General features: G+C 30.3%; 1 protein-coding gene across 1 annotated transcript; it reads left to right on the forward strand.

The window, feature by feature from the left end:
• Positions 1–9,515: 9,515 nt before the first annotated feature.
• On the forward strand, positions 9,516–26,910 carry LOC116774949 (homeotic protein empty spiracles). The gene is made up of 3 exons (XM_061524119.1): positions 9,516–10,812; positions 15,679–15,851; positions 24,171–26,910. The coding sequence occupies exons 1-3, from the start codon at positions 10,362–10,364 to the stop codon at positions 24,360–24,362; spliced, it is 816 nt and encodes a 271-aa protein (XP_061380103.1). The 5' UTR covers positions 9,516–10,361; the 3' UTR covers positions 24,363–26,910.
• Positions 26,911–27,865: the final 955 nt, after the last annotated feature.

Below are 27,865 nucleotides of genomic sequence, written 5' to 3' on the forward strand. Positions count from 1 at the left end.
ATAAAAATTGAAATCAAATAAAACAATGTCCCCTTTATCATACCAATTTGCTTTTTGATTTAATATTTGCGAATAAACTATTTATAACAAATTTTTGCTTCTTAAAAACCAGCATTACCGAACATGTAGTCATGTTCGATTTCTTTACAAAGTGTTCATATATAAATGAACATCACTAGTGCTCAAATATTTTACGATTTAATCTTCCTTTCGCTATCAATATCTCAATACAGTCTAAGACAACAGTATGGTGATTTATTTAATAATGTCAAAATAGAAATAAGTCTAGGCAGTTCAAAATCAACTTGGTTATCGCTGTAGCAAAGGAACAACCGTTGCATTTAATTATGGAGCCAAATAATTTTCGGATATACATTCATGAAGCACGCAGCAGGAAGACATTAATTGTACAAACACAATCGCTACGTTTGCTATTAGCTTAAGTTTGTATTAGTAAATAGGCTGTTAGCACGCCACGCTGGATGAATGACCCGTTGTTGTATAATCCGTCCTATTTAGTGATTAAAATGTCTTATTTTATTATTAATGAAACATTCAACAATCACTATACCGATAATTTAATTTTTAAATTTGTCATATTCACATACATAACTTAAGACAACGTAGTTAGAGACTGTAAATATTTGTATTACCTAATTATTTGAGAAAACATAAACCATTTTAAAACATATTGAATAAAAACACAGCAAGACATTTTGATATATATATATATACATATATAATATCTACACCTAAGGTGATTTTTCAAGTTTATTACCGTAAGTTAATCACCGACGTTTCGGTTCCTTTACAGCAACCGTGATCACGGACAAACGTAGTATCCGAAAAACTTTCATTTATATATGTACACGCAAAAACCTTAGATGCCAACATAATCCAGTTATGGGCTGATGAAGGAGAGGATTAGAAAAAGATTCATGCCACAATAGATACATTCGTTTCGCCTTAATAGGAAAAGTTAGCTTGGACCAATGCCACTTCTTCTGTGGGTTAATAGTGTAGATGTGAACACACGCTGTCAGTCAGCAAGCATGGATAGTTCATAGTGTTACATAGAACAAACAGAGGAACAATCTCAGCATCTCTTCGTCGCAGATCCTCTCACAATTGCTCGTTTTAATATTCCAGTGGATTAAACGGATTTGTTCATAAAAATCTTAGTTTTTTTTATGAACAAATCCGCGTTCATACTAATAGTATGGGCTATGCAGGCTGGAATTGAAATTACCTTCTCTTGGACTGTATGTGATAACGCGGGGCTGATATTGTTGGAGCAGTTCTTCCTGACATTAAAGAAGTACGTCATATACAGATTTTCTCAGAAACTTACTGGAGAGGTTACTCACAAGGTGTTTTTTTACATGTCAGGATTAAATTGGATGGTAGGTACGGAAATAAAGCCTTCAAATCTTTTCCAACTATCTATCCGGTTAGCATTCGATGAAGGATTGTAAGACGTAGCAATCTGTAGGGTAGAGACTTTGTCGTAATGGAAGATGAACTACTTGATGCAAAATACATTTTTTTCTTAAGTTTCGTTACCCTTATGAACTATTGGATGAGTGTAAAATTATTAACTAAGTTCATGAAGTAGGTACTAGCTGATGCCCGCGACTTCGTCAACGTATCAAGCAAAAGTACTCGTAATAATAGAATTTTCATATGTACACAAAAAACACACACAACGCTGAACACGTATCGCGTAGCAATTTCGCAAACTAGTTGCTTTGCAGTGAAGTAACTGGAACACAATATTCCTAAGATCGCAGAATTGAATTTGAATTATTGGACATTCTGGTTCATATAAATTTCATTCATTTATAAATTGATGTTGTAATAAAAGAAGCCGACCAAGCGACTAGCCGCCAAATGCCAACCTGGCTAGGTTCTTGAATAAACATTCGCCTTCGGTAAGAGAACTCTTCAAATCACACCAATACTACTTATTATTTCGTTAACAAGCCGTTAGCGTCGTGTTTTACAGTTACTGTTGTCAATAAACGTTAAAAACTATTATTAATATCAAATTGTCTATCAGTGAATAAGTAAGGAAACTTAATGAAATTTACTTATAATAAAAAAAAAAATATCTAAAATTATGTGCACTGAAGTAATACTTAAAATCATTTATGTAAATAAAAAGCAATTATTAGCCGCCATGTTATCAAAAAAGAGTCGGTTAATGTTGGTATATTGCTCTTTATCTGATTAAGTGATTATTGTTAGATACCCAGGCTATACAACAGTAAGTTTGTGATACAGAGTACGCTGAACGGTTCCCATATTATAATTTAATTAACTGTTGGGGTGGGTTGATGTACAAAAATATTTCATTTTAATGTCCATGTTTTAAAAATGTATCCTATCCACAGATCAGTAAGGGCAAAGTGATCACGGTTACTGCAAAGTAACCGAAACGTCGGGATTATGTAGTTTTTAAATAATAAATTACGCGTAATAATCCGAATATATTAGTTACATTTAAATGAAGACTCGCGGTTCGCGAAAGTCTTAGATCTCATTATGTGAGCTAGATCTTTGCCAAAAAAAAATCTGAAGCACCAACTGAGTAATTTTAGAGTGATCATAATATCTCAAAGAATTTTCTGCCAATACTTTTTCGTCGTCCGTCAGCCACACAGCCAATTGACACAATATTAAATACATTGTTATACTTATATGAAAATCCATTTCTTTTGTGAAAAGAAAGAATGTAATACACATATAATTTTATATTTTTACAAAATAATTAAGGCATTTTAAGTGAAAATGATATGCTTACAACTTTCAGTCGTTTTTAATATAACTTTGGGATAAATGGATACTTGTCAGTAGATATTCAAGTCGAATGTCGATTTCTAATGTCTGCTGTGATTAAAGAATTGGGATATAAAAACATCTAGAGGAGATCAGGCCTTAGTAATCAGACTGCAAGTAATAAAAGCATTGTACTCGTATTATTCTATTTGTCATGTCTATGTGTCTGTAGCACACGTCTTAAGCCATGACTACAGACACACGTCTTAAACAAGCAGAAGTAAGTTACGTTCTAGCTATATATATATATATATATATATATATATATATATATAGCTAGAACATATATATACATAGCTAGCTTTGTTTTCCTCGTCCGGTGGTTTCAAAAGGGTTTCCTGTAAGAAGAGCCTTTAACTCTTGTACGAGCACCGATAATTCCCAAGGTGTTGTAATTTGTATATTAAAAACCTGAAAATTTTTGTTCTAGGCTACCGATACCAAGCTCTTGCTTACCGCTCATAAAATTTAAAGTAGTCATGACCTACGTTAATCTTTGGATATATTTTTGGACGAAAATTATTTTTAAATGTCACGTGTTAAAAAATATTTATAAAATCATATATTACATAATATTAAATAGTTTCATTACAACATAATATTGTTATTCGTACAGGTTTTTAAAAAGTTATCCTTAATTACCCACATTGCTTAAATAAAATAAAAAAATGCTATTTAAATTGTCCGTCATAAAAAAGTAATATGGGCTACGGCACTATAATTACGTCATTACACAGTCATACAAACATTTTAATTCAAATCGTGCCACGAAATGTCACTGATAAATGTCACAATGACGTTGGCAAATTAATTATATTTCATTAGCTGTATTATTGTGTACTGATAGCTGGAGGCTGGACAATATAATTATGATTGTAATTATTACTCATCTCAACTTTTATATGTATGTAGTATTTTTAATTTTCATAACCATATTTTTATTATCTATCACAATATATAACCTCCTTTGGTGGACCGAGTGCTTTTTTTTAAAACGATCATGAATTACTTTATACAGCCTCGAGGCTCTGTAAACATTTTACGTCAAACAAATACCAAAGTTCAGTATATATCAACGTCGAATTGAACTAAATGAGTACTTTCAACGTTTGAGTTACGTCTCAGTTTACGTTATTAAGAATAAGTAGTCGAATAAAGTCCAAAGCTGTTGTTACGAGTTCTCGTCTTTTTTTTACTATAATTGACGGTTCTGACTCCGGTGTAGGGTAATTAAAGAAATTAACAAACTGAATAGGGCTGTGGGTTTGAATTTAAGGTTTAGGTCAAATAAGGAAGAGAATTTGATGTTCGTTGATAAGTATAGTGTTTTATTATAATTTTTAACACGAAGATTTTCATTATACAGAAAAAAATTCGACATTTTATTTGATGAAAAAAATATCAACTTATAATATAATAAGTATAAAAAGTATTTAATAAACAAGGAAGCAGTGGGCGCACAAACCTAAAAGCCTTTCGCTCGGAGCATTTTAAAATTTTAATGATTAGTTCATTGTTATCATTCATCATTCACTCGTTATCATTCATCAGCGAATGAATGGATGCAATTAAAACATTTATTATAATAAAACGCTTGATAATCTATTATTTGTTGTTTTTGAACAAGTCTATTTCACAAATACGTTCAGTAACATGTTATTTATGACGTTACATATATAGAAAAACGATATTAATATTGCCTGACGGTTGTGTACGTCTGTAAGTGCCAGTCTAGTTTTTGTAGTTCTTGAATTGCAATAAAAAGTCTAGTTTTATTCTTTCATTATACCATTTTTTTAATGAAACAACGTAATAATCTGACATTTGCTTTTATTAATAAAACGTTCTGCCTATACTAAACATTAATGTATTGTGAAATAGATTAACATAATGCTTTGTATTAAATATAATAAAAATAATATTTCTATAGATAAGAGGCACATCACTAATAATTTATACATCACTGTTATCTAACGGATTAATGGCGCCGATTCTAATTAGTGAAGTTAAATAAGGCAACATTTGTTACCGAGTTAAATGTTTTCTAAACTATTTGTACTATTTTTATTATTTCATCTTTATTGTTATTAAAAATATGTGATTATTTCGTTTATTTTATTTACGCCTGTTATCAATATTTTTTGATGTTTGAAAGAATTACTCGCTAATAAAAGAAAAATTTATTATGTGTGATTTTCAATATATTAAGGTTCCGTGATGATATGACAGCTGTATATTTTGAATCCATCTTGTCTCTGAGCTCATTGAAGTCTTAATAGAATAATTTGGAAGTCTTCTAATGACGTCCCTTCAAGAGATTATCCTAGATTTTAATCAGTCTTCAGCGGTAAAGTGCTTAAATATCTAAACATAGCTTTCAGACCAATTTATAGCGTGTCAACAAACTCACTACTATTTGCGAACACTATAAATTAGGACATGGATTTCCTTGGGATGAACATTAAGAATATGAAATTGAGAAAAAAAAATTGCCTTTTGCGAGTACACTTTAGACAAACACACACACACACACACACAAACTTAATATATATGCATATATATCACGGCGAAAGTATAAATAGACTACAATAAACTGTTCTGATTTCTAAAATTTCTTAATTAAACAAGTTCCCAATAAACAAAGATATCTTGTTTAATACAAAGTTACTGTGGTTTTAAACAACAACTATACTTAGAAGCACATACATTATACATGCTCAGTGACGTGTGTTTCCTCGGACGTGCGAAAATTTACAAAATATTCAAAAACGCTGATAAATAGACGGATGTCATCTGCAGTCTTGCAAGTTTAATTTTTTTTTCATTAATCAATCTTCGCATATTAAAGTGGTAACGCAGGTTATGTAGCAAGAAACGCGAAACGTTCCGTATCTAGTGTAAACTACGACTAAGCAAAGTTAAGTATAACCGACCTATCGACAGTGTTATAAATGTACTGTCTTCGACTCCCTGATCTCAGCTCGTCTATGGTTTGTCATATATCCTTTGAATGAATTAATATTTCGTTATCGCAGTAATTATGTTATTTGCATATTTTCGTTCGGTTTCCGTCCGCTATATTATTTTTCTCACAGTATTTAGCGCTGCGTTGTATTACTTGGACCGCCCGCGTCGCCCACACGCGTTGTTATTGTACCGCGACAATTTTATGATTGATTCCTACGAGTGATGGGATCATATCGATAGTTTGTAATATTAGTGTATATATTTGTCCTTAAACTGAATATCATTGACAGATTCGAAGATATCAATATAATTGTTGTATATTAAATTTTACATATTATATTTCCAAGATATTCTTTCTACTATTTTTTATTCCTATTTATTACGCTAATTATTAAATATGATTTTTTGATGTATCAGTAGATTTTTTTTTTCAGTGAATAACTCAAACATTTCTATAACATTTTTGCCATATATTAAATACTATGATTAATATTAGCATATCGGTTTTTTTTTTAAATTTTGTTTCACCTACAAACCTGGGGTCATCAGCTAGTTTGATTGACAAATTTAACTTAGTAAGTTATCAAAATATTTATTCAAAATGAATTTTATAAAAATTCAAAGCTATGAATGGAATAATGTCAATGTTTTTCTAACTTTACTTTTATTATCAAAGCGGACATTTTGTGTGTTTACATAAAATCGAGTTACAAATGTATTAAATTAAATAAATAAGGCCATTGTCAAATAATCGTCACGACAATTTAATATCGGTAGTACCCAACAATCGATACGATTCCCATCCCTAGCAGGCCCGGCGCGACACGTTAAATGCAAGCAATTTTAAGTTCGTAATTAATGTTTTTGACTTCATTATATGCACTCTGATAAATAAAGGATTTTATTTATGTACTTATATTGTATTTGTTGTTTAAACGACTTAATACTTCGATGATTTTGATATATTTTTTTTTTATATTATTATCGTTGAACATGAGATGACAACACCATGTAGCTATTTCGTATATGTCATTAAAGGTATTCTGTCATTAAAGGTATGTGGTACTGGGATTGAAATTGAAAAGAAAACTTCATCTATACAAAACGGATTTTGACCTGCAAGTTCTGGAATGTAATTAACAATTACGTTACTTAAAAAACTTGAAATCAAAAATGTAAATAAGTTTTTTGTTTTACGAATCATCAGGTTTATTTATTTTATAAAAACAGTTGAGTTAAAAAAAATAGTAGGTAGGTACATTAACCGTCTTATTGTAGCGGTAATTTACGAATATTGATTGAATTTATTTTATATTTAATAACAAGCTGGGTATTGGTTACTTACATCATGTATATATATACTAAATTAACATCTTTTTTTGTGTTTTAAAATATTTAGTATATTTTTTTAATAAAAACGAATAATATATAATAAAAAATTATTATTATTATTATTTCTTTAAGAAAAACATTTGATACGAAAAAGATAAAATGAATTTAAATCTCTTGGCCTTCGGACTGTGGACTCAGTTTAAAAAAAAAAAGTCATATTAAATTTATTTATTTAAATTTAATAAGAATTATTTTAACAAAGCTAATAAAAATATCAATGTAAGTTAATTATAAGACTTTACTTATTTCAAAGCTCCACACGGCGCTTCGTCAGCGACTATTTTTTAATTAAAAAACCCATTTCGTTATATTGTTTAAAAGATCTTCGGAGTTTAATCTCTTAAATAAAAGAGGACAAATCAAATCAACCGTATAATACAATTGTTCGTTAAATCATCCGTTAAGTTGTTTTTTTCAAACAAGCGATTATTTTAAGCTTAACGGTGAAAGGGTTTTTAAAATTTCATAACGGTTCGGAAACAGTAATCTTCGAAGGAGTTTTATAATCTTTAAAAAAAGGTTGTATATGTTTTAAAGTGAAACATCGGGAATCACAACGTTTACATTATTTAAATGAATTCAAACTAAACTAATATTCAATATAAGATTTTTTTAAAGTCATGTGTATTTTTATATTCCAAAGGTTTTTTTTTTAAGTTAATATTATTCAATCATTAGCATTACAAGGTTTAATTAGATTTGGTTTAGGGAATTATATTATGTACCTACATCCAAAATCCAAATATATTTTTAAACAGAGAACTCGGACATTCAAATAGATAATGTTTTTTTTTTATTTGTATCAGATAAATAATGCGGTTATTTTAGTTTTTAAATATGTTTTGTTAAGAATAAGGAGCTGCATTAAAGGCTAAAGATTTATTTTATTATTTATTAAGTGAAATGAACTTAATTTTTTTTTAAATATATTTCCTCTGAATAGTTTAAATTGAAATTAATTACACGTAACATTGATGTTAAAAAAATTATCAGTTTGATTTTCGTGCCTTTTTTTTTATTTACGCGCCATAATTGACAAAAAAGGAAGGAACGTTTTTAAGCACAGATTAAATTGAATATTAAATTAAAATTAAATTATTAGTTGTAATTATATTTCATTATTGTTAAATCAATTTAACATGAATGAATATTTAATTCTCCGTAACTTACATTCCACCGTATAATTTATCAATCGCTCATATTATAATCCAACAATCGACTAGAATATAATAAAATATTATGTAAACATGTCTTTATGTTCATTATTAGAAGATAATATGCATTTTTTATATATACAAATAATAATAATAAAAAATAAGTAGATGTGTATTGGACACATAGTGGTTTATATAATAAATAAAGCAACAATAACGAGAATTAATGATTTTTTTATTTGTTTATAAACGTTAAGTCCATTCGTGATTCTTTCCAAACGTTTGTCACACTACATACGAAGCGTTTCCCGTTTAATTCAATAATCTATGTTTATAATGTATGCTAAGTTTTTTTGTATGAGATTTTCGTTACACTAATGGTAAGCCAACTGTACTGACAGATTTAAAGTTATGTAGTTTATTCCAGAAATGATTGATCACGTAATTGATTACAACCGTACTCAAGTCTTGTTCATGTAAATGACTTAAGATTTCTAGATCAAAATGTCTGGTCTTAATAAATATTATAGTGATTTATATTTGACTTGGAAACTAAATTATATAGGATCTATAAAGCCTTCGAGACATTTGTAACAGAATTAATTTTTATTATTTAGATAATTTTAGGTTTTACCGATTTTTTTTCGGTTTTTAATTAATGTTACCTACTACCCTAATTTAAGAAATGTCAATATATATACAGACATATATATATAATTATATATATAAATATATTTTTATGCTATGGCTTCATTCACCCTAAAATCTTGGAACATTATGCCAATGTAAATATTATATTTTATTTAAAATATTTATATATGAATATTGTTTTTTTTTTTAACACTAATATAAGTAGAAATTAAATTTTCATAATACAATGTTTAAATAGCAAAAAAAAAAATACGAAGTAAATAATGTCCACTAAATTAAAAATAACTAACATATTGGACATTTCCACGATTATTTCATTTATTTTCACTATATTGGAGTTCATTGTTTTAATGTATTTATTAATTGAACTTACGGTTATATATCTTTTTTATATTACAAATAAGAAAATGCAAATATCTTAGTATAAGTTTATTCAACGGTATACTCACGTCAGATAAATATAATACGATGTGTTTGTATATAGCATATTATTATTTATCGAACTATATTTAATTAAAACCTGGTCCGCATACTACCAACGACAGTTCATCCGATCGAATCGATTCCAGCCAACAGTGTTATTTAACGGAAGCAATAAAAAAACGTAAACGATGTAATCTCACAATCAATAATATTAAACAAAAAGCAATTTAGCGGACATCGTTAAAACAAAGTTTTAATTAAAAAAAAGAAAAAAAAAATACAAATCAAAACTAAATATTTACAAAACACCGAGCTGCCGTTCGATTTGTATTCGACGGTTGGTATCCAGAGCGACGCTTCGGACGGCATTTGACATACGTACATAACACAGAGCACACGGTACATGGGAAACTGTTAACATTAAGCTGATGAAGGATGGGTTAATTAAAGAGCATAGACACGACCAGTCTGATGGACCAAAAAAGAGCAATGAGCCCCCGACCTGCCCAATCGTCGCATTAATTGATTTAAACCGACGGAAACGAGGAGTGTTGCGCACGTTCGTTACGCTACGATACGAACCAACATCCTGATTTGGTCGGCTTAAAAGCACAACTTCCAAAAAGAAACCGCCTCCAGGGGAAGGCTCCGGATCTAAATGCCACCCCGCCATGGAGGCAGACCAATGCGATACGCGGAAAGCGTGCAGCAAGCTCAGTTAAGCTATCAGAGAACAACCATTGGCGATGCTGCGCCAATCGCAGCGCGAGGTTTCGTGTTAGTCGAGGTTTTTTTGTTTGGCCCGTGAGGCGTCTCGAGCGCTGGCTCATTCGGCCGCGCGCCGCCCTGGCGTTCGTATTGTCCGCGACGATGTATTGTGATTGTGATATGTGCCACTGATTTGTGCCGTTCGTTACGGAACTGTGCCGTGAAAGCATGATGCCTCTCGCACCGACCCCTGTGGTGGCGGTGCCATCTAAGCCGAAGATAGGATTCAGTATCGACAGTATAGTCGGCGGGTCGGAGAGACCGAAGCAGTCGTCGCCGCCGCTCGCGAGCCCGGGTTCCCCGTCCCCGGTGGCGTCTCCGCGGAGTCCGTCCCCGCGACCCTTACTGCGGCCGAGTGCTCTACCAGCTGTGTTCCCGTCGCCCGAGATCAAGAGGCTGCCGTATTTGGACGCTCAGAGCCATCACCACCAGTTCCTGGCGCATTTCCAGGGCGCTGCACTGGCGGCCGCCTTGGCCCACCAGCAGCAGGGCTTCGGAGCTCCCCTCCCGCCCCACCCGCCGCCTCACCCCGCCGCTCCCGTGCCCAGGGAGTCATATCAGCTCTATCCCTGGCTCATCAACAGACACGGAAGGATATTCCCGCACAGATTCCCCGGCGGTGAGTGTATTTTTCTTGTTGGAATCTTAAACGATTTTTATAAATTGTTTTGTTGTGGAGTCAGCTACTCAGATAATCAAATCTTTTGACAGCCCGCCGTCGCTAAAGTTATACACTGATTCTTTATTAATGACAGACATACGATAATATTTTATAATAATATTATTTTACTATTACCAACAGTAGTAAATTTAATATGATCTTTAATTATCCTCCTCATCAAGTTGATACTTGCTGCATGAATGTGACAAAAAATCAATGGCTTTACATATATCAGTATAATTTGTACACAGGTAATTTGTATTATAAATAAACAATTTGCACAACAGATAGCGTCATATATATATATATTTACATTTTCTACATTTTTTTTTATAAAATGCTTAACTCTAATAAAATATAATGTAGTATACCAGACAAATAACTTATTACTTCTTTCATTTACAAATAAACATTATTCTAGCTCTATAACTATAAAAAACAACATGCGCCACTAGGTTTTTTTTTTGTTCAGCGAAAAAATAAATTTCCGTGACTTAAGATATAGGTCTAAAGTAAATTAAAACGAAACTCTCATATTATTTTTACGTGACACTTAATAATGTATCTACAAGCTAAGTGAGACGTAAATATTACGCAACATTTATCTGGCCTAAATTTATTTTGATCCGGTCGGCCGTACTTAACTATAAACTTCATTACATATTCATTCGTTCCTTCACACGTTCACACGTTCAACCATTCATTCTTTCAAATAATATGTAAATTGTAATTTATATTGACGGTCAGAAAACATATTGTATATCAATAAATAAATATTGGACGAAAAATTTGTCTTTCCGTGCACGCGGTTGGTGCTGAGTAATCTATACGTCGGACACAAAATCAAACTTTTACCCCGATACACAAATAAAATACGGATATATTGTTTACTTTCCATAAAAAAAAAATATCTATGGCAAATATTATAAATGCTTACCTAGTTTTGGAATTAAAAAAAAAAATATATATATATATATAATAATTTATATATATATGTACGTATGTGGATTTTTTTTATTAACGAAAGCCCTATCCGCAGACGGAGCCGCGCGTCAAACACATGTCATGATATTTTAAACGTGAAATGCATTAAATCTCATAATTTCGTCGCTTCAGTAATAAATGGTAGCTTATCTCATACACGTCGCCATTAAGATAAAACCAGCCGTTAACTAACAAAACTTTGTAATGGACTTTTTATTGTATATTATTTTTTTTAATTTTATATTAATAATATTTAGGTCATGTTGCTTCATTTGATCTAATATATTTCTAAGTTATAATGCATTGATGTAACAAAAATGTGTCCTGAACTTTATGTACACAGATTAGTTGAATTCGCTTCTATTATTAACAGTTGGTAGATATTAAATTATTTTATCTGTGGTGTAAGAACGTTTCATTTAAATTCATTATATTCATACGTATGCATGTTTTCTGTTAGGTTAGCAATATATAACGTTGGCAACACTGTATCAGCTGTAATTGATTCTTTTTTTATTAGGTTGGCAACTACTATAAGTTATTTAGTTCAAATAAAAATGATATGTTGGAATAAATTAAATAGCAATCCAGTTCGTATATCAACGTAGTTGATTTACAATCTTTTGTTTTTACAGCATAAAAACATCATGCCGTTTGTTGAAACTATTTACATTTATATTTATGTTATAAATACATTTATAACGTTAATTATGCGATTATTTTCATATCTAACTACGGCTATTTCCTTAATATTTGTTGAAAGTAATCTAAATAGCTGCACGTGTGTATTTCCAGACCGGTATCATGTTTTTTTTAAAACCAGCTGATCGTTAATACGATGTGATCATTAGACTTGTAATAATTTACATGAACGTGATATATATATAAGTTTAAGTTAAAAAATATTCTTGTTATGAGCTAATTATTTTATATATTAAAAACACAATACGCGATTGTTTTGAGCAGAACGTATTTATGTTATGATTTGGCAACAATGTTGACTTAATGTCTTATTAAAAAGTTATTTTGATTCATTATCTGAGCCCTCCGACCTGACTCCCATTTCGTAATTACTGCACAGATAACCTCATACAAAGTTGATATCGCTTCATTAGTCGTAATTAAATATGTGATAATAATATTTTATTGAATAAACACATCTTTATATGTAATTACTAAAAAGTAAAACTATGTACAATCATAGATAATGTATATATTTTTTATATAATCTGTTATTAAGTTCCAAACGCCCCTCACAGCTACTACTGTTCCCCTTTTCGCCATTATCAATGTCAACAAAAAAAGCGGCTAGGTGTCACAGGCGTTCAGAAACATAATATTATTCGACAAATAAAATGGACCCTTCAATTCAATTGTCGCTCGGCAAATATTATTTTTATGAACCCCGCCAGTTAGGATCGTTTTAATCAAACCGGATTAAAGTCTTTTATATTATAATTGTCATAAAAAATGCTCCGAAGCGGTTACAATAAACGCATATAACTATGAATTGTCACAAAAAACTAGAGTGACGTTTGACAAAGGACTTTTGTTGGCGGGAATGAACGCCCGCGATTATCACCGACGCCATTGTTGTTAGAAATTTGATTATTTATTAGTGTTGTACCATTTACGATAAATTTATGATTTATATAAATTATTGATAATTTAAATTAACACGTTATTAATAAAGACAATACTAAGTAATGACTCCATAAATTAGACATATTTATAAATGTCAGCCTTTGATATCGAGTAGCAAATATTCACAGAAGTAATAAAATATAAATCTTAATTAAGTTATAAAAGGAAGCATTCCATTAATGGTTATGGTATATAAGGTATAAACGATTTGTAAATACTATTATATTGAAATGTCATAGCCGTCAAACTATCGTCATTCGTTCTGTCGACATCTCCACATCACTATGTCTATGTTGGTAGCACGTCAAATCTTTCGTTACGCGCCTTTTTTCTTAATGACCGCGATTGTTACCGGATGTTTCTTTACAATCCTCTAAAAGGATTGAATTGGATATAATTGGATGTAATTTGATACAACTTTGTTGTTGACTGAGCGAGATTAACAAGCGTCTTAAATTAAACTATTTATGTTAGTCAGGTTGCCAGCGGTCAGCCATTTTGAAACGTTCGGTAGTTGATTTACGTTTAGTAAAATTTATGATTAATTATTGAGTCCGAGCTTGTTAAATGTACTGTTTGCACAGATTATAACGTCGGTAATGGTTATTGAGATACGTTTAGAAATAGGCTCGAGTGGAATTTTTATGACTTTTATATTATTAAAATTAAGTTAGATAGAACATTTAAATTAAGGAAGACTATACACTAATAAAATAAATTAAAATAACTTGTATTACGAGTTACCGAGATGTGTGTGTGTTATTAATTAAGTAAATTGAAATAGGTGTTATATTATAATACATTAATTATATGATTAGCATCTCTTTAATATTTAATATAGTCGGCTAAGACTAAAGTTATTTATACCGAAATAAAATTATTTATACCAATATAACCTCTACATTTTGATTGCTTAGTTTCATATTAAAATTTAATAAACAGCCAATGATAAAGAGGTATGCGTCTTTCAGTGAAGGCCTTAACTTATTCCGCTTATATATTTACGGTTCAAATAAATCTCTATGGCAACATTGTCACTTGAAACTATAAACACTACCAATTAATAAAAAGCAAGATAACAAAAGATAAGTAAACGAACGTCAATGAAGTTATCGTAGTCGTAAAACGACGAGTTTATTATAATGGTGACGCCGGGTCACAGATAATACTTGTAACGTCCTTATAAATCTTGGTGTACGTGCATCTTCACACTTCTCTAAATATTATTTAAATTCCGAATAGTTTGGATGTTTGACACAAACCGTCGCTGGATTGGCTACGTCAAAAATTAAAAAAAAATAATAATATTCAAGCCTATCACAAATTTCTTTGATTTATCCAATTTAATTAGACATCTTTATTTTTAGGTTAATATAATGATAGGTACTAGCGATATATATTTTTTAATACATGTATTTCTAAATTATGTAAAATTGCACTCACGCGAAAGTATCATTACGAGTGTCATGGCGTACGAACAATTACAAAAGTAATAAAACGCACTTATAATGTAATGGGACTTAAATATAGCCTGCTTTATGAAGGAAATGTCGTTCAGACTGGCTTTTTGTGATTAATATTGCAGTATATATTCCATAATAAACGAAAAAAAAAAACTTAAATCATATAAATATTTTCAATGCATTTATTTGTCACGATCCCAGACAATTTTTTGTAATAAATAATTCATTATTATTTTTATTTCCTAACTATTACTATCGTTTATGTTTCTTTGTTGTCAGATGAATGGTATTGCAAAAGTGTTTAAAGCAATTATGTACGTCATTAGGGACGCCAAATATAGACTGATATGTGAATAATTGACGGTTAATGATATTAGTTGATTAGTCGTGGGTGGCAACCCTATATGTGGTATGTTTAAAAAATATATATGTAAAATTTTAAATTACAATGTGTACCTACTCGCGGTCTCTGCTAAAATATCCGTAAAATATAAAACCTCATTTGTTTAATGTTTGCCTGATTCAATTTTAATGGCTCCAAAATTATGCCATTTACGCATGATTGCATATAGCTCTGTGGTTATTTAAATATATCTATATTACAGGCGATTACTCTAATTAGGCTTATGATTTAAATCGTTGCAACAGCTTTTAATGTATGTAATTTTTTTTCCGCTCAAATCGCCGGATTGTATTATCCCTCTCCTTAGTTATTTAATATCGTCATCATCAGGTCCAGATATCCCGGGGTTTCTGCTGCAGCCGTTCCGGAAGCCGAAGCGTATTAGAACCGCCTTCTCACCATCACAACTCCTTAAACTGGAGCACGCGTTTGAAAAGAACCATTACGTGGTGGGAGCGGAAAGGAAACAGCTCGCTCAAGCTCTTAGTCTCACTGAGACGCAGGTAAATATTGATTACAGAATCTTATAGACAATTATTAATCGTAACATAATTGATTTTAAATGAAGAGTTTTAATATTTTTGGCGCCACTTATTGCTGCAGACAATATTCGGTTTTATATTTGTAATCTGTCCCCTGACATTGATTTTGTTATTATTTTGACATTATTAATAGAAAAATTAGAATTCCCTGTTCAAAAGAAAATCGTCATATTTAAGGGCTCGATTTTATAATAACAGTAGGTATAATTTTAAAGCTGTGATCATATATGAACTTCAATCAAATAGTTCAGATTCTATACTATAAGATAAATAATATTATAATATAATTCACATACAATTTGAATACTAAACAAACCGCTTTTGTAACCACAGCTTTACTAAGTATGATGGTGTCTAATAGATTAGGCCACTTATGCACGATTTATAAAAACCATAGCTATTAAAAACGTATTAAGGCGCAGACACAACATTGAAAAACTCGGAACCAGTGTATAAATAACATTTTAATAAGTCGAGAAATAAACGTTCTAATTTAATTAATGTTGTATATAAAAAATTTAATAAATGCAAATATCATATTAATTACATGCCCTTGATGTATCGAGTAAGTAGATACAGATAGCAGAGATAGTGTAATTTACAATATGTAAATTAAACTAGATGCCAATAAATCTAGTGAGACACTGTAGCTCAGTTGGTGAAGCGAATCGAACGCTATACTCTGGATAGTGCAGGTTCGATTCCAGCTTATGTTAAAGAATTTTTTATTCTTTTTGAATTTAAATTCAATTATTGTGACCACGTCAAATATTTTATCTTTAATTTATTGTATTCTCAATGGGAATAATGTTTAATTATTTACTATACAAATGTTAATGTGATCGGTTGTTTTAAATTAATTTTTGGCGATTTAACTTTAAATTTGGAACCATTTCTGGTTTTTGTTATGAATGATAAAAGAAAAATCATTAAGAAAATGAAGACTGTTTTTGAACGATACATTATATAATCTGTAATTGAAGCGACAAATCTGTGTATGTCAAGAGTTTTGATACAGCGAACGTCGAATAAAATATAGGCAAATTTTATTTGGACAAGAAATGGACAAAGCGTACATTAAATTATTTAAATTAAACATTACAAACACTACTATTTTTTATATAATACATCAATCCGTAAAGGTTGCTGTGTGTATCGTCACTGAACATCAAACATACTGACATTCATATTCTAAACATAGTGAAATAATCAATTATTAGTATAAAGAAATATATAAAAAGTAAATATATACAAGATTATATATGTAGGTTTATATATATAAAGTAATTACATCACGGTACCGTGTCATAAAGAAAATGATGTTCTTATTAAAAAGGCAAAAATCAAGAGTTTATTAGAGAGCTAAATAAAAACTACATGACCTTTGTGAAAATCTATACGATTATTTCTATAGGTATATACGTTCTGAAATAATTATTTATCTCGTTTATAATAGGATTTTATTAGGACGAAAGCAACGGGATTTCTACGGACTCAAAAAAGTCTATATATTAATGACTTAAATTTTTTTCTAATAAATAAACGGGTATCCGAAATCCGAGTTACCTACTCTTTTATCGTGACATCCGTCAGCGAGACGAACAAACCAGGCGGCTGGAGCCAGTTGCATTAGTGTCGAAGGTCGCTGGTGAAGACGATAGCGTTTTTGTCTGTTATGAAATCGGGTATCAGGTGCGTTCAGTTGCATTTAATTCAAGACGATATAAAAACTATTTAATTAGAAGCTCATTAGTACGTGCGAGTACAGTCAGGAGCAACACTCACATTTAATAAAAATATTAATAGGTATGTTTGCATGTTTGTTATGATAAGTCGAAAACTAGTTTTTTTTATATCAATATTAGTTTATCTTTATATTATGGAAACATTTTTTATTGAAAATAAAATACGCATAATTGTGATCGAAGATTTGACAAGTAACATAACATTGTTATAATAGCTTTGCTATAACAAAATCAATCATGTTACAAGTGAAATTCCGAAGCGATGTTCCATACATTAAGTTAATTTTTTTATATACGCGTTATGATAAATATATAATACTAACAGCGGTCTGATAATTCAAAATGACTTTGACTCCAATGTTCCTTACGTGTATCTCATAATATCTCTCTTAATGTTTCATACAAGCTTATATCTGTATTGCACGTTGTCTATGTTTATATGTATATTGTTCTGTTGTCCGTACGTCCACGGTCCGGGCGTGGTTGGTTGGTAATTAGCACAGTTTCTAAATCATAGTTTTCACGCCCGAATGCCACATTTAATATAAGCGGTTTCGCGAACGCGGCATTGAGATCACTTTTTAATTAAATATTAAGTAAATTTAATGTGTTATATGATAGTTAAAAACATATAGAGCAATCATATGGTTAACAAAAATTATTTTGTTGCATAACTTTAAATTTAATTTAACTGGAGTTTTAATGTTTTAACCGTTTATAGGTTAAACTTAAAGAATTTGATGAATATTTTATTGTATTTTTATGGAGATATTCGTTGCTATATACAGATTATTTAGTCTTAGATAGCATACGGATATAGGATACGATTTTTCTGTTCGTTATGAGTTTCGTTATGAAGCGCATTCCATAGAAATATAGGAATAAAAGTATTTATATATATATATATAAAAATAATGATTGTTATAAATCAAATCTTATATTGTCTCTCTTTATAAGTCCTTGACCATCAAACACATGCTGTGTATACACGGACAGGATCTAAGTATTTTAAAATATTCATATAAAATGTAAATTTTTATCATGTTCTATAAAACCAAATGGTTTTTATTTAAAAACATATATTTTTAACATAATATACGAATTATTTGATTCTGATTTTATATACCTACCCAATTTTAATTGCTTACCGGTACTATTGTTTAAAAATGTATTATATATATTAAAAAAAGGCATCGAATTAAAAAAAAATCCTTTTTTATATTAATAAAAAATCGTATAAATTACGTTAAATTCTTTTTTTTACGAAAGTCTAACTTATATCTATTATATCGACATAACAAAGTCAATAACGTTTTAACGGCGGTTCTTACGAGTCATCTTCGTTAAATAATAATGTTATCTTATAACATATAACAGATGATCACGCGGAGTATGAGACTAAACATAGTCTTTCTGTCTGTTACCGCATACGTTGTTCGCATTACGAACAAATAAACATACATTATGTTCTTAAACAGGAAAACAAATACGCTTCAAGAAAAGGTATATTACATGTGCGCTTAGTACGACTTTACATCGTCACGGCTCACATTACATACGACGCGTTTCCCGTTTTTCATTCGATAACGTTAACTATTTGTGAATGATTTCTTTTTACGCTGATCATGTATTGGACGATGTTAACTCGGACTAAGCATATATAAATTACGTTTGTTGGAATCGCAATTCCGTTTCCAGTTTTTGCTTACAAATCCGCACGCGTGATAGTCAATAAGTAATGGGTGTGTGAATGAACTTTATACTGTCCGTCTTGCGTTTGACTCGAACACGTAGTGAGGATGCACGGATGAAAATAAAAACACGTTAAGTTAAAAATACTATTGACCTTTAGCAGTTATTATCAACTTCAAAAGAAACTATAAAAATTATTTAAATATATTTTTAAAAGTATTTCTTCTAGTAATTTAAATTGCGTTTAACTTTCTTAGTAAAAAAGATATCTCAATCGATTTAGTAATTGCATATCAATTATGAAACACTCCTTCTGTATTATATATATGTATATATAAACAATATGTTTGTGTGTATTTTTTAAATATATCCGGCTATATGATCATATATATAGAAGTAGTATGTTTAAATGTTTGTTACATGATAACTCATGTCTAAAGCTTTTAATTTAAATCCTAGTTCAGTTTTTTTTTAATTATTTCATATTAAGAGCATATCCGGGGTGTGAAGCTAGTATGTCGATTTATGCGACGCGGGTATAGGTACAATTAACATAAAAAAAACGAGAAGTAATGAGCCTCGAAGTATATTAAGTCTTGATGATGGTTTTTTCGGGCAATTGAAACCCACGGAGCGTTAAGCTTACTGCTGGGTGTAGTTTTTTGCACAATTAACAGACAACGCCGGGTACAGTTTTATGTATGGATAGAGTAGTTTTTAGAAAAAAAAAAAAAAAGAGTAATATTCTCTTTTAAACCTAGTGTAGGATATTCCTATTGAATTCGCCAAAGAATTTAAATGACAGTAAGTTTTTCGGATACTAAGCGTTCCTTATTATATATTATCTATATAATCCCGACGTTTCGGCTTCATTACAGCAACCGTGATCACGGACAGACGAGATGAGAAACGCGTAGTATAAATATGTATTCGTTAAAATCTTAAATATCATTATGGCCAAAGAATTTTTAAGGTTACGTATATAGTCTTATGAATCAAGTCACGCTGCTGACTAACTAAATTAGTTTTAAAAAAACTTTCCTGACTATAATACGTTTCTATATTTAAAAGTATCATCTATATCGGTTCAGTATTTTCAGTGTGAAGTAAAACAAACACATATTTTTGTCAACATATATATATATATATATATATATATATATATATATATATACATAATATGTAAAACTAAAATGAATACTCACAATAAAATTAAAACGCCGACCAATAATTGCTTAGCAATTTATAACGGCAATGTTTTTATAGATAATATATAGAAAATATTAAATTATGTCTGTGGTTCATTTAATAATGTATTGTAAGTAAAAAAAAATATATTTGAATTTTAATTATAAAATCATTTATATCAAAGACATATTGAAACATAATCTGTATGTATAAATGAAAGTCGTGTTAGTTACACAATTTATAACTCGAGAACGGCTGTACTTGTTCGGATGAAAATTGGAGAGATAGCTTAGAAGACGGGCATATGATCCTTCCAATCCCGTTCGGTTCGTAGAAAAAAAATCACATAATTAAATCCAAAATTTGCCTTATTTACTGCCTCCAAAGCGGAACAGAGTTCACATACACAGCTTAACATTTCTGATCTTGATTCTGACGTTGACGAAGTCGCGGACAAACACTAGTTAAAGATCTAATAACGATAATAAATATCCTCTAATGGCTAAATATTTAATTTGTATAGTTTTTTAATCTTAAATAATGTTGAAAAGGGTCTTTAATATTTAGGTTTTATTTTATTATATTAAAAATTTATATAATATTAAAAACTTTCGTATTTACATCTTCAAACGAAACAAAACGCAGCTCCGCATTTATAATAAATCCAAAAGACTACATAATAATAATATAATCTACTATAATTTTACCATGGACACAAACAGAAAGACAGTTTTCACTCAGTTGTAAATAATATTACGAAATCTATTAAACTTACCTAATATTGCAAAACAAATGCATATGTACATAAGAGATGTTTGATGACATTAAAAATTGTAGAGGATTGTTTGCCATAGAAAAATTATGCGAGACTTTAAGTGTGTATAATATAGAGTATACAATAGTATAACTACAAAATGGCGCTTCGTAATGTGAAACAAAAAACGAGACTATCAGAAGCGACCAGCTCGACACTACCTATATAATAATATAGCGTTTATTGTTAGACACAACTTAACAGAATGGCTCTCATTTGAAAAGTAAACATTAATCAAATGTAACGAGATAAACCAACTCAATTACTCCTGACAATGCGTTCATTATTAACCAGCAATTGATCTTGTTATCTCCCAGCTCTTTCACACTCCAGCCATTAAATATAACCGTCCCTATCTCACATCAGCTCCCGACGACCCCGGATAGTCCCAAACGACCCCAATCTTCCATCCCTATCGCTCTAATGGCTCGACAATAAACTTAATGTATAGATAAATGGGGTTCCGTTTAAATTTTTGGCCCAATTCCGTATCCAATTCACCCTTAACAGTCTATCTCGTTTTAACTCTTGTGCTGAAAGCACATAAGTACTTGATCGTATTTGGGGCCTGTTGACACCCCTCGCTGGTCCCCTTCAACCAGCCACTCTGACCCCCACCGGTTTAGCTTATCATTTTTATTGTGGGTCATTCTATTTTTGCGGCAGATGTAATGGAATTATGTAACAAAGTGTTGCATTAATTTTGCGTTACGCCGTGATAGTTTAATTGATATTTGTGATTGTTTGAAATTTTTAACGGCCTTATTGTTTGTAACGTTTGTATTAAAATTGATTTATGTATGGAACAATACTTTTTAATATATAAGTCGGCTCATATAAACAAAATAAACAAAAATACTTAACATTTTCGGTGAATTATAATAAAAAGTAGTTTTATTACTGCTTCGCTGCCAATAACTTTATTCAAAAATCCGAACATTAAATATATATATATATATATATATATAAATATAATCGTTTCCATACGATATCGTAATGTAAGGAAATCATCATAAATTTTCCCATTATTCGGTTAAATTACAAGCGTATCCGACGGGTCCCGGGGGGCCGTTCATGGAACACCCCATTTGTCACTGCGATGCACCCCACAGCTCATGGGAAATGTACCGATTTACAAGCGAACTATATTAATACATAAAAATAACATTAATAACAATATACAATAAAGTATTCGCACTTAATAAAGACTATTTAATTATCTGTCGTTTCGTTTCTCATGAATACTCCGTCCAAAATGGCGGACGCGTCATTGTCAATACCGTGAGTTATTACAAAATTACATAGACGGATATGTATTTAGCGATTGTAAAATATTATTTAAAGCTTTTGCAACGGACAAATGATTTCACAGATAATATATAGTTAGTAACATTGTAATAAAACATTCTGTGTAAGTTGTTAAAGATCGCTTTGTCGGGTGTTATTATTGTTGAATTTTTCTGTATTCGCAACATCTCACTAAAATCGTATTGGAAATTAATCTGTGAGTACGGTTTGTTATTTATTTTGTTATGTATTTAATATGAAAAATCTTATCCGTGGTTAAATTAGCAAAAGTATTTTATACGCTCGATTGATGAAGGGGTGCTGATTGAACTTTGATGTAGTGAAGTTAACGAAGCGTAAAATAAATTGATAAGTATATCAATATGATATAAAATATTTAGGGAGAGAAATAAAAATGTTTGCTTGGAAATCACTCACGTTTTTAATTATGTTATTCGTATTTTTTTTATTTTCAGGGACTTACCTGATATATTGTTTAGTAATTTTTTTTTAATTCCTAAATCAATTATTTTTTCCAATACCACAATCTTATCGTTATTTTAAAACGTAATAGTTATTTGGATGTTATATTACATTTCCGGTCATATACATTCCCATTTATTTGGTAATTCTACACAGTAATGTAACGTACAATGAAAAAGCACTTATAATTTTATGACGCTTTATAAATTAACTTTACGATAACATGTGTTATTATGCATTGATTGAATTAAGTTTAAAAATAAAATAACTTTTTATATTTTTTTTTTCCTTTCTGTTTATAAAATAATTAAATTATATTTTTAGAACGTTATAAAGTCATGTCATCGAAACGACGGCATGTCAATGTCAAATAAAAAAGAATTAAATTTGACAAACAATTATGACTTATAATGCGATAACATTAAATATATATGCTATATGTACAAAGTAAATAAATCCATCATTATAATATTTTCTCTTCTATATCGTATAATAGAATACATTTCATGAGCCATTACACCCGTGATAGATGACAAACAAGATGGCGACTGCGATCTTTGTTGAAAAATTTCGACAATTTCCCTCTGCATAGGAATTGTTGGGGATGCATAGTTTCAACCCCTTTATGTTTAATGGGGTGTATATTTATATGGATTTTGTATGTATTGTGTTTCAGTCAGTTAATATTCTAGTGTTATTTGTTTTTTTTTATATAAATAATATTCAGTTATATGGTTCAGGTTTAAAATAAACAGCCAATGTCTTTTTCTGGAAATATTTTATTATCGAACTTTCAAAAAAGATATTAATTATTTTTTATTCAATAATTGTTTCCAAAATACGCTAGAACTGATACGAAAAATATACTTATCATTATAAATTACAATAGTAAATTGTTACTAACGTTATAAACGTAAGTAACAATAAATCAATGAGGATTTCGTGAAATAATTACAATGAAAATTTGCGGTTATTGTGTTACTAAGACCGACACTTTTTTACCATACATACTGTACCTACTCCTTAATGAATGTGTGGAAGAAATGAACTAATAATCAATTTCCTTCCCAGGTGAAGGTCTGGTTTCAAAACAGAAGAACGAAACACAAAAGAATGCAACAGGAAGAAGAAGCGAAGACCGGAAACAAATCCGGTTCGAGTAACACAAAGCCTGACAACTTCAACAACTCCTACGAGGAAGAAGATGAAGAACTCATAGACATGGACATGGACGAACTCAGTGAAAGTGAGAACGAGACGTAGAAGAGAATAAGAGTTATAAAGAGTTAGAGTGATAGGACACTATGTAAATATAATGTAATATTAATAGATAATTATTTATTATTAATTGCCATTTGTACATGCTTAATAAAAGCTTAATATAAGACGTAAATCGTATAATTTATTTCACGGACATTTGTTATGGGCATGTCATTGAAATTCAAAATGGCGCCCTCTTATAATTATTAGACACGAAATGGTGGTTATAGTTTTTTTTTTCTGTATTAAATTAATTAAAAAATACCATCTTTGATTAGTGATGAGGGTATAATTAGTTTAGATTTTGGCCGGTGATACCGCGAGCTGTCATCGTTAGAGCGAGATGGCTGTGGACATGTATGGGTCAGAGCGAGAGGCGAGATTGAGATGGTCTCTAGAGAAATATCTAAGGTTGAAATCTCCCGGTAATTGCTCTAAACAAAATTGTTTTTAAACTGTTGACGATTGTTCTCCACGGCTATTTGTCTAGTCGATGATTATGATCGGATAGCTTTCACTATTGTTTTTTTCTATGGCTATGATAAGGTTATTTTTCATTGCCCATAGATAGAGATTTTTGGTTTTGTTTTGACAGCGAAATATAGACGCTGGTTTGACGGCTTCGGATTAAAAAAAAAAATAAACGTCAGTCTGTCGGAAAAAAGGTTTTAATTCCATCTAAGAAACAAAAGTTAATAAAATCGAAATCTGGGTGGCGTACAAACATTCCGTAATTTAAACGTGATTATAAGCCTAATTTATATTTACCTTTCCCTCCTTTGTTGGATGATTTATGGCGTATCGGTTTCCACTCCAAATGGTATACCACAACGCCTTGTTATTACCAGAATTAATGCTCGTATATTATATACAATTGGTTCTGAACAACCTCATACAAGCTGTACCCATCGGGTATCGGGAGTCATTCGATTATAACGTAATATTATACAATTGTCAAAACAAAGTCATGAAATATAAATAATAGTTGTTATAAAATAATCTTTATTATTTATTACCATAGAGAGCACAGCATTAATATGAATTGAAGGAATAGTCATTAAAAATGATTCCGTATTTCTCATTTCTCGGTCAATTTACCGCCATTTTGATTATCGTTTTTCATTAAGTGTTTCTGTTTTGCGACCATGTCGATATTTAACGAGCCCCCGTTTAATTACCGACGTCTTGATTGTTTATATTTGCTGATTAGCTGAATTATTCCTTCATTTTAAACGACTTACTCACTCATACTTAAATAGTTAAGGGCTATGAAGTGGCGGTGTTCGGTATAGGTTACCTTTATGCACTACGTAGTTATCTTTTGAAAATTTATCCAGTGATTGTCTCAATTAATCTGACGCTTGGCAAAATGTAACTGAAATGTTTTAAATTTAGTAATAGAGGACATAAATTAGTAATAGTTATTGTACATAAGAAAAAAACTAAAACATTGTTACTTAAGGTATCGCATACTATATCATAAGCAATGACCGCCATTTTGTTTATATTATATCAATAATGAATGTTTTAAAAGAAATTTAATAAAATATCTGTAACCCAGTTCCTTTAGGTTACTTTTGATGTTATATTGATATTGTGCAAAAATATTTTTTGTTTGTTTCCGAACGTAACGTTAATGTCAAAAATTATAATGTATTTCAGCGAACATTTTAATGATAGTTTCCCGTCTTGAAATTTCATATTTAATTTCTGTATAATAATATAAAATAAAATTATTATGTTAATATATGGAGCCATTTTGAAAATATCCGAATATTATGATGTATTTATTTAATTTTTTTTTTCATAAATAGGACACAGAGTAGTTAAAAACTTCATACAGTGTGTTAATATAAAACTGACAGTTATCAAGTATTTAATTTAAACAACTACAAAACTATTACTACTTACTAAAACAGGAAACTGATGTTTCAAACTATCCTAGTAAGTGTTCCGTAACTAATTGTAACTATCAAAGTATTCGTTTAGGTTACTATAATGAAAGTTATTTCACAACAAACCAATAGTTTATATCTCCAGATCAGTCTGTGAGGGTGTACATATTATTTATTGTCGTGATAAAATCGGTGTATTGTTTAACCGATTTCTATATTACGACCGATTTTAGTTTTAATATGGTGGATAGTAACTTAAAAAAGTATTAATAGTGCTGGATTATTCAGTGGTTTAGTGTTGTGCCCTGAGCTCAATTCGAAGGTTCGAACTATGTACAATGTCCAGTGCTGTAATGTTCCTTTAAACTTGTTTACTATAAGATTATTGTAAATAAAAACATATAGTGAATGTACATTTTATTAAACTAAACAACTGTATATATATTTATGTAAGTCTGTGTGTATAAAGGGTCCTTACGTGTTACGGATCGTCTAACCAGACGGACGGTAAAGTTTTTCATTAACTTCGCAAGTGATAATGTGAGTTGTGTAAATACTCAAAACTGTCCGTATGTAGTTGACGTTACGAACTAGTATTAAGGCAGGTAGTTCTTGATGTGAATGTACCCGTTGTTCTGTAGAATAAACGAACGAGTGATATAAAATATATGTTTTTACTCATTTAAATCGTTGTTTTAATGTTGATTGAAATGTTTCGTGGATGAAATTAAATCAGTTAAATTTAACTCGTCCTAAAGCGAATGTAATGGTTGATACGAAAATTATTTTACAAATAAAGTTGATAGTGATTTCTTATTGAAGGTCATTTGTATTTATTTCACCATTTATCTTAAAGACATAAATCATTTCACTGAGATCTCCTTCTTTGAACACTAAGATGATATTAATATGGGTCTGTGGTACCCGTGTTAACATTTTCTTTTTATAAAGATTGAAGAAGAAAAAGAACATTTCCGTTCACCTACTTTAATAGATCAAGCGAAAGGATCACATATTTTTGTGTGAATATATGTATGTAGGTGGAGAAGTCATCATCAGATTATTATCAAAATATTATTAGTTTTATTAAAAAAAAAATTACAACGATTCTAACAATAAGATGTTGCCATTACAAAAATCTATCAAACATACTAAAGCCCTCAACCGCGCCGTCGGAGTAAAATACAGATAATTTAAAGCCTACAAAATACCTCCGAGCTGAAGAACGCTGGGTTTATATAGATGATGTCATTGTAATGCCTCCTCAGAATGTGATGACGTCACTAGCAACAATGACGTCATAGCAGCAAGACTCGCGTTCTGAATACTAAACGCGGTGTTGGAGATATTTATTGCCAAATAATTTATAAGGTTTACATATAGATGAGTCGTTTATATACGGTTTTAAAGCACATATATGTTTTATATATATTTAAAATCTTTGATCGTTCGAAATACGCTATGAGCTTACACCGAACAAAAAAATATTCTTTTAAAATAAATAAATAATGATGAAAAACTGATATCTGAATTTAATTTTGATTATTCGAAAACAATTGTTGTGCGGAATAAGCACTGTGAAATCAAATTGTAGTTACCTATTATGGCCTG

Source organism: Danaus plexippus, chromosome 23, assembly GCF_018135715.1.
Source record: "Danaus plexippus chromosome 23, MEX_DaPlex, whole genome shotgun sequence".
In the NCBI taxonomy this organism is placed as follows: Eukaryota; Metazoa; Arthropoda; class Insecta; order Lepidoptera; family Nymphalidae; genus Danaus; species Danaus plexippus.